Below are 9,668 nucleotides of genomic sequence, written 5' to 3' on the forward strand. Positions count from 1 at the left end.
TATTTTAAATGATATCACTCTTCCCTTTATTTGCACATTCCCAATTAGCTGCTGCTATAATTCATCAAAAAACTATTATCAGCCAATCAGAAAAGTGTTAATAAAGTGAGAAGTGCCATTATGAAATTAAAAGGGATGCAGATATCATTTCCCTTGAAATTCTGCCAGTGAACTATAGTCTATAAGAACTACTTGGCCTTTCCAAAGTTATTTATCAATGCCTGAAAAAAAAGTGATTATAGCAACACAACCCCGAGAGAATTCGAATATAAGGAACTCAGTCTTGGTGGTTAGTATGGCCGGGAAAACAAGAGAAAAATCCAAAAGTTGCAATTTAATGCACAAAAGTGGGTCTTATATGGAGAATTCAAGTGTGGAAAACTACAAAACAAACTGTTACAACAAAGAGACTGGCACAAAAGTGGGTCAAATCATGTTCCTCTATATCCCACCTGAATATAAATATTTTTTCCTTCTGTTTCCGGTCAAAACAAGGAATAGACTGGCATCAACAAAGAGAAAGAAACTACACCCAAGATCAGATGACCTTCCAATGGAATCACCCCTACCCAAAATACAATAGGCTTATGATATTACATGTTTACCAGGCCGAGATGACCCCGTTTCAATTGAGCCGTGTGGTGTCATTTTTAGGGCAGTTTTATGCATCACAGAATGCTGACAGTACCAGGATGAATGAATACAAAGTAGTACAGCACCTATCAATTTCAAGGCAAATATCAAGAGCAGCTCCAAAAAGAATTACTCAGCTGGGTAGTGTTTCTGTCTTACCTTAGGCTCCCCAATCAGGAATGTTGGATGTTGCTTCATTAACCATTTTCACCAGAGTCACCTGCAGATATTCACAAACAAAATCAATACTGTAAACAGTCTGCATTTTAGGAAATAAGTTGGTCATTAGACACGTATTTCAGTATCACCGTGTATGTAATGGACAGATTGAGTGCATGAAATTCCAGACATGAAGTTCAAGCAACAAGAAAGATCAACCATACCCATATCAGAATTTTCTCTTTATGTTATCAACATACAAATAGGCATTTTGACAAAATTGACTACGGATGAGATAATTGCATGATATCAAGCTCTTGTGCAAAGCCTGGAAATTAAGTTATGATATTTTTCTCTATTCTCTTCGCTGGTACTACAATGCTTCACCTTTAGCGAGTTGTTCATGATATTTAGTCTATGCCTGACTACATATACACCTTGTTTACAATTTATTTATTTATTTATTTTTTGATAAGTATAACACCTTGTCTACAATTGACAAAAAATGATCACTAATATCTATCGAGTATAAGTGTGGAATTTCTCGAAATGTGAGAACACCAGGGTTTCGACAGAAAAGAGTACATGTTCCAACGTCAATTTGGTAATTTAGAATTTTACACTATATCAAGAAGGTATTAGAGAGGTCAAATAAATAAATAAAATGACTAGGGCAGTCCAGTTGGCCTTAAAGAGCAAGGTTTTAAATTTTGACCGAAATTTCGGATTTCAGTCAATACCGAAATCCAAATCGATTACAATCAAAATGTAATATTATTTCAATTGAAATTTCAAAATTTCGGGCCCAAAATTTCAGGGATTTCGCCAAAAAATCTGGAATTTGTTAGTTATTTAATATATTCACCTGTCTTATATTCCCGAAATTTAGGTAATTTAGGGCGAAATTTCAGGGGAGGATAAAATAATACTTTTTTTTTAATTTCGTTGGATTTCGAACAAAAATTTCGGTTTCGGTGAGTACCGAAACGCACTCCAAAACCGAAATTTAAAACCTTGCTTAAGAGCCAATATGAATGATCCTAAAATATTCAAATCATGGTCCGTGATTGTGTCTCTTCAATGTTGCTGAGCATTTTTGGTCCATGTGGCGTGTGTCAACTGTGAACAACCATTTACAAGATTGTTGGAAAGCGGTTGGTTAATTTTTTTCTATAGTTGAAATGTGTAATTTTATATGGTTTTTACTTTTAACTTTTTATTGGTGGCAGTTGGGAGTTTTAGACCAATTTGTGAGCTTGCTTCCATGCCGGACAAGGTTACATGAAGCCTCACATACGAATTAAGAAAACCAAAAAGTTAATGAAAACATTAATTACAACCAAGATATTTTGAGAAAGAAGGGGTCTACTTATTGGACATGTATAAATATTTGTTCAGTGCCAAAAGTGTCCCATAGGAAAATGAACAGAAGGCAGATTCTTATTGGATTATAAAGACCAAACCTCTGCACAGTATGAAAGTTGATTGCTTCTACTGAACCTCCAGTAATACACGCACACAATTTTGGGTGAGCACAGCAAAGAGAATGTAACAATGGTACACGAAGAATTAGAATTCTGAGTATAACTCGGGTGGGTTGGAGTCCATCATGACCCTTTTTTCTCCACATAGATTCCATGATGGATGCATTTTCTCCGAAATCTTTTAACAGTTGTAATGACAACTTTTTGTGAATGGTAAGTATAAATTATATTAGAAAAAAGAAGGCACACGACCCAGATGACCGAGGCAACAGGGAAAACAGATACAATAAAAGAACATAACAACAGCTATGAGAGAGGAAGAAAATCAAAAGTCTCAAGACCAGCACTGCTAACATCCGCATGGGCAAGCCTATCCGCATCACTATTCGCCGATCTTTTTAAATGCTGAAACCTAACATGGAAGCCCGCTAATCAGTCATGTCATCGATGAGATTGGCAAATCTCTAAGGATGAGAATGGATACCATCCATCCACCTAATCCCATTAAGCAAATCTCCCTCGACAATCAACTTGCTTAAGATACTCTCATCGGAAATTCTAATACCTTGAGGACTGCTCTTAATTCTGCTTCGTTGGAATACGCTATTCCGATCGCCTAATCCCATTAAGCGAATCTCCCTCGACAATCAACTTGCTTAAGATACTCTCATCGGAAATTCTAATACCTTGAGGACCGCTCTTAATTCTGCTTTGTTGGAATACGCTATTCCGATCGGTCAAGAGAAAGCCCACAAGGTCCTCCCCCAATCATCCCTAAGAACTCCAACCCCAGCTGGAACCGGATTTCCACAACTCAAACCATCAAAATTGAGCTTTAAGAGGCCTTGAGAATGAGCAGTCCACTAGGGGAAGGATGCCTCGTTGACGCCACTGACACAAATCTCACACCAACCCCTCCATAAATCTGAACTAGAAATAAATCTACAGGGTATAATTTTAACCCATGCCACTGAAAGGAAAATAAATTTTATAAACAAATAATGTGAGCTTTTGACCAGATCTTTGAAACTATGTCATTCCTTTCCTTCCATATCACCCTTAACAATGCCAATAGAACAACTCACCACAGAGATCTCCCCCTGTTCCTCCTAGGATCAAATGACCAGCCGTCAAGAAGATCAATTAAGTGGGCCAGAAGCACAATGAATGCCAAATCTCCCAAGAATCCAACTCCAAATCTCACGAGCCACCCTACAATGAAAAAAAATGCAACAAACTTGGTTGCTAAGCCATTTAAGAAGGTTTTGTTGCTCTTTCTATCCAAGACTACTTGGTTTCTAAATTGTATCAGTTTACGCAGTGTCCTAATCCTAATTCCCTACTTACAAAAGCAAATATCACACTTTCAATTGATTAATTATATCTATCTCTTCACCTTTTTCACAAACTTTGCAGTTTCTCTATTCACAAACTTAGCACGTGAAATTGATAAGCCTACTTCCAGTAGAAAGATTAAATTGCCAATGAAGCTTCAAATTGAGTGGAATATATGATTACAGAAATGATAAAAAATGCTCATGTACATTGCAAAACTTCCCTTGAAATCGACATCCTTATTGAAACAATGTACTCCTTAAAAACGTCATCCTTATATTTTACTGAAAATTATTGAATTCTCCTAACCATAGTTGTTAGAGTGGGCGAGAAGCGATGCAGGAACAGGGGGTTTAGAAAAGAGAAAATGCAGCAAGCGAAAAAGCTATAAAAAAGCAAAAAAGAACGCGTGGGAAGCGTCATTCAAAGTCAACATGAAAGCACAAAATAAGCCCTATTGGAAGCGAACAACAGAAGTGTCTAGATTCTAGAAAGGGTCGGGTTATAGTAGGTTAGGGAGGAAGGGTTAATGCAAGTGATAAAGAAGACTTTGTGATTGATTAGAGTTGCAAGTTTTAGGGATTTATAGTTTCACATGTTTTATTCATAGAGATTTAATGTTAGGCTTTTAGGAAAAGATTATTTTTTAAAGTTTAAAATGCACTGTTTTTTTCTCCAAAAAAAATGCACTATTTTTTAAATATGCTCATTTGCAAGTATCAAAAAGAGCCAACACTCTTAGAAAAAAAAATCACCTATATAGGAAGCCTACTCTTAATTAGGAAGAAACACGTAGGAAGCATATGGAAAGCACACTTTCCCAAAATTTAGGAATACCTGGTCCTCTTGGATCTGTAAATAGATCAATAGGAAGATATCTATCCATCTGAACAGACATTAGATCAAAGAAACTAATATTCAAACCCACCAAAAAGCTGAGTTAAATAGCATTTTAGTCTTTTTAAAAAAAATGGTAGTACCACCTATGACACACTTTATAGATGTTACTTGAGATGCCAACTTTTCATCTAAATTTGCTTCACCTGAAGGAGGTGGATTGGTGCAAATTTTTGCTTGGTCAATCATGTGAAACAAAAAGAAATACAGGCACGGAAGTTGTAACCATTAAGAAATTGTTTCATGTTGTCTCTTGAACTTATGTATTCCTAAAAGCTTTTCTGAACAAAAATTCATACCGTCTCAACTGTCTACTGCTGACCAAGAGATGGTTAATAAATAAAATCAAAATACAAAAACAAAGATCATTCGAGTCTAGGCTATTTCATCATGGGTTCCAGTTTATGTCTAGAGAAAAAAGACTCTAGATTTAAAGAAATTGTACTACCACAGAATTTCCTTTTCCTCATATTATTCTTAGTATAACTCAAAATACTGCAAAGCAAGGACTTAAACTGACCATCATGCATTATACAGATGAAAAATCATACCACACTTTCCGGAACTCCATCCGGCGGCAGTGGAAGGTTTTTAGGAGGAGGCTTATGCTCATATGATCTTTTGTCGAACCTCCACTCTCCAATCTTTCCGTAAGTCAACTTACCCTGAAAATTGCAAACATGATACAAATGGTGTTATGGAGCATATGATGGGCAACATAAACTATAGTAGTTATATGAACTACTGTAGTAAAGACAGCAAAATAGAATTTGGCAACTAATAACAATATATAAGAGCTCAGCAAAAATAATACCGTCATATCATAGTCACATCCATAGGTATAGTGAATTATGAACTTCTTGCCTACTGCCTGATCCCAAGGAGGCTTAAAACATAGAGAATCATACGCCAGTTAGCTAAGAATCACAAAGAAAATGTATGCAAAACTAAAGTGACTTATTTCACCTGAATCATGAAGTCCTTGTACAAAATATTACCCACCCCATGCAGAGCAGATGAAACAGCATAAGCATACCTACAAAACAATGAGGAAGAAAATTAGGAAGTAAAAGTAGACAATACAAAAAAATTTCTTATTACAGTAAAAACCAATGCTAGAGTTTTTGTTATGAGGAAAGACAGATCAACAAGAGTTAAAGAACAAGCAATAATAAATTAACAATTAAGTAAACTAGGGTAATCCTTACATCTCAAGCACCCAACCAAATGCCTTGTCTGCTTCAGGGTCCTTCTTCATTGCTAAAGAAACATTCATCCATGTAGGAGCTATTTTCTCAAGAGATGCCTATAGCCACTTGAAAGAAATATCAGAACAATGGAAGGTTGAAAAGTAAATTCTCTAAGTAAAATATGAAATGAATAGGACTCACCTTCTTGATGATGACAGGAGAATTCCCGATGGGATCAATGTTGGTAATTGGCCCCATATCTTCGGGGAAGAATTTTCGGAGAGTAGATTCGTACTTTTTGGGTTCAATATAGAAAAAAGGGAATGCAGCCCCAAGCCCATCTTTTGATAAATTTGGTATGGGCTTGACAATAATATGGTCTGGTTCAGCCATCAGTATATACCTGTATACAAAGTTAGAATTGATAAAAAAGAATGTAAACAATACCCAAGTAACACAAAAAAAAAATGACATAACACCCTCTTTTCACTCAAATAAGGAACCAAATATTCATACTCCTCTTCAATGTGTGCCTTCTGAAGCCACTGGACGAACGCCCAAGGTCGATTCAGGACTATATATCCCTGAGATTGTAAGATGACACCCAATTAAGAGAAAACCCTTCTCATTCTAAAGTCTAAAATAGCAAATACATAGTGGACATGTCAAAAGACTCAAAAACATGTACCAAAATAGAGGAAAGAAAACTTCATACAGATATTGAAATTTCAACCTCCTACAACATCTTATATAGTCTAATTTCTCAATAAGAATTCTGTTGTATTGTGCAATTGACTCCTGAAAATGAAAGCCCCAATCTAACACAAACTACTGAATTCAAACTCCTAAACAGAAAAGCTAACTAAGGACAAAAGATAATACAAAAATATATATAATTTAGAACCCATAAGAAAAAAAAAACTTTTTCCTTTGAATCCCATAAAGAAAGCAAAAACAAGTAAAACCTGAAATGATCAAAATTCAGAGTGATACCACAAAACCCATTACAAAAACCACACATTCGTTAATCAAAGATGAATAAAATGAAAAACCCAGAATCACCTGATCCATTCCAGCCGGAAGGGGATCGGCAACAAAGGTAGGGATCTCATCCATGTACTTATCAGGCTTTCCTGAATGCAGGATCCGAGTAAACCCACCCATCTCGGATTTGGGTCCCTTTTTTAATTTCTTGAACCAGTAGTACATGATCCTACACTGCCACGTGTTGTAGACGGAATCAGAAGAAGTAACAGCTGTGTGGAAGAGTCTTTTGTTTGATTCAGTGTTCTTCAATTTATCAATGGGCATTTTGATAATGGGGTCGATTGAGATGAGTCGATTAGGGTTTCTAGGGCCTGGAAATTCCTGTTTTAGAGGAGCATTTGAAGAGACGATTATGTTGTATGTGATTGCGGCAACGGAGAGGGTGATTAGGAGCGTGTAGAATAAGCTTTCACAACCCATCTCTCTCTCTCTCTCTCTGTTTAATCTCTTCTTTTGTAATTGTTGTTCTTTCTTCTTTTTTTGATTTAGGGTTTCGGAAAGAGGGCGTTTGATCTTCTTAAGTTTTTCTGAGCTGTTTCTGCTGCGTGCTTCTAAAGTCGTCGTCTCTTCTTGCAGCCCTCCTAGTCTTCTTTTCTTTTTCGTTACTGATATTTACACTACCATGTTTTAATAACTACACAAACTCAGCTTGTCTTTTCTTTTTTAGTTGTTTTATTAGAGCTTTCCTGGTAGGTGTAACCGTGTAATAACCTTTGACAACTTTTTAAATAATAAAAGACAAGATGAGTTAGTGCAAATATAAAAAATGGTAGTGTCGATATTAGCATCCTTTTTTTTTTACTTATTAATTATGGAAATGATATCATTACTAATAATTGCACAAACCAAGCTTGTCTTTCCTTTTTAATTGGCTTGTGATAGCTTTTGGGAGCTGTATGTAATATAACCTTTCAGTCTTTCACGGCTCTTTAGATAATAAAAGACAAGATGGTTTTGTGCAAATATCAAAAAATGGTTATAATGATATCAATTCCCTTCTAATTATTATCATTCTGAATTGATATCCACAGTCATTTTCTTCAATAATGGCAGTGGCACTCCACTCTTCACTATGCAATGGTTTTTAATGGTTGATACAATTCCTAATAGAGGCCAATATGCTCCGACAGGCCCAAAAAAAGTAGTTAGTAAGTGTGGAGTGCTATTATCAATAAAGGGTAGTGTGGATAACATTTTCCTATCATTTTTCTATTTTTTTTGGAAGGTTGCTAGTGTTGAGTCTGTTGACCGTGACATGTGTAGATGGCAACAGTTAAGGGGGTGATCTGTAAGCAACTGGCGTATTTTAACAAAAAAAATACACATAGGCATGGTTTGTATGGCAAATTAGCAATCATAAGGGTGTTTTAGTAATTTTAAATATATTCTAGTGTAAATTATATGGCTATTTTAATAAGGGAAATGATTTGAGCACAAACATGTTTTGATAACATGCGCTTATGTATCTTGTCTTTTAGCATTTAAAGAGCTGTAAAAGGTTTATTACGGTTCCTAAAAAGCACCTCAGAGACAATTAAATACTAAAAGACAAGATGTATGAGCACATGTATCAAAATATAGTTGTGCTTAAATCATTTCCCTTTAATAATTTGACTATAAACATCTGATTATTCACTCATTATACTAGGGTATAATATACATTACACAATTTTTCTAATGACAGTAAACTGAATTTTTATTTTGTTGTTAGTGCTTGGACGAGCCAAATCGGAACAGTGGATTCAAACACAAGAATCAGGCATTGGAATCGGGATCTGATTTCAATTTATCCCAATTGTTAAGTAAAGGAATGATTCTAGAGGGCAGAATTTGGGATTAGAAGGGGAAAAAATGCCGGAATCTGTCTCCCACCCCGGGAGGTAGTATTTTGATTTCACCCATTTTATTAGAATTTTTTTGAACTAAAATTTTTATTTTTATTTTTTCTCATTCTATTCACTGATTTGAAGAAGTTTTGCACAAACAATGGAGGTTTAGGGCACGGTCAAAATATAGGGTGCCGAAGGTCGAAGACCTGTTTAAAAATAAGGGAGAATCGGAATAGAAGACTTTTTAGAGATAAAGTTAGAAAGTTTGAAGCGACTTTACATGGTGAAAATATGCTTGGTATTTTGTTACCATCAGATCAACTTCTAAATAGAGTTGGGTGGTTCCATCATGACTGAGGCTATTTGAGAGAGAGAGAGAGAGAGAGAGAGAGAGAGAGAGAGAGAGGGCACCACTCTTTGCAGACCAATTTGATTCTTAATCTTTGTATGTTTTAGATGCTTTGATTGTTCTATTAATGTCCTATTCTTGTGAAGTCCCTTTCGATGGTGCGCCTTATGAGATAAGCTTTAATTTGTCGAACCCAACCCCTTAATCCTCTAACCCAACCCCTTTAGCCCCTCAAAAGCCAAAAGAGAGATTGGGAGATAAAATATGGCTTGTCTGCACATAACACGATTGAATGTCATTTTATTTTATTCGATAACAAATTATGAACTAATTAACACTTAGGCCTTTGGCAGCCATGGAAATTTTTTCTAAGGAATTTAGTTTATCCAATAATGTTAGAGAGGAAAGGAGGATGGAAGATGAAGAGAATTGAGAGGGCATGAGTAGGGAGAGGGTGAGATGTGGCTGAAAAACCAGGGAAAGAAAAACTATGCGTAAAATAGAGTTTTATTTTTCATAATCCACTTAGAACCATATTTGGCAGCTATGAAAAAAAATTCATGGAATCCTTGTTGACCTACTGTGAGAAAGGGGCAAGAGAAAGAATAGAGGGAGTGATCAGTGGGGAGGCCATGAGATGGGGATGAAAAATCAGGGAAAAAGAAAAATCTATTCTAAAGAAGGAATTTTTTTTTTCAGCCCATCTCATACTCTCCTCACTCAGTGCCCTCTCAATCCTGTCTAC

The 9,668-nt window shown here is 35.8% G+C and overlaps 1 protein-coding gene across 1 annotated transcript; it reads right to left on the minus strand.

Annotated features, from left to right (window-relative positions):
- Positions 1-317: 317 nt before the first annotated feature.
- LOC143879492 (Hyp O-arabinosyltransferase-like protein) lies at positions 318-7,321 on the minus strand. Its single transcript, XM_077381902.1, has 9 exons — positions 6,761-7,321; positions 6,215-6,282; positions 5,900-6,101; positions 5,717-5,814; positions 5,475-5,544; positions 5,323-5,394; positions 5,060-5,173; positions 793-853; positions 318-719 (listed from the first exon to the last, which is right to left on the minus strand). The coding sequence occupies exons 1-8, from the start codon at positions 7,163-7,165 to the stop codon at positions 794-796; spliced, it is 1,089 nt and encodes a 362-aa protein (XP_077238017.1). The 5' UTR covers positions 7,166-7,321; the 3' UTR covers positions 318-719; position 793.
- Between the last annotated feature and the right edge of the window lie 2,347 nt (positions 7,322-9,668).

This window comes from Tasmannia lanceolata, unplaced genomic scaffold (assembly GCF_043159265.1).
Source record: "Tasmannia lanceolata isolate RefF3 unplaced genomic scaffold, GAP_Taslan_0.1 ptg000006l, whole genome shotgun sequence".
In the NCBI taxonomy this organism is placed as follows: Eukaryota; Viridiplantae; Streptophyta; class Magnoliopsida; order Canellales; family Winteraceae; genus Tasmannia; species Tasmannia lanceolata.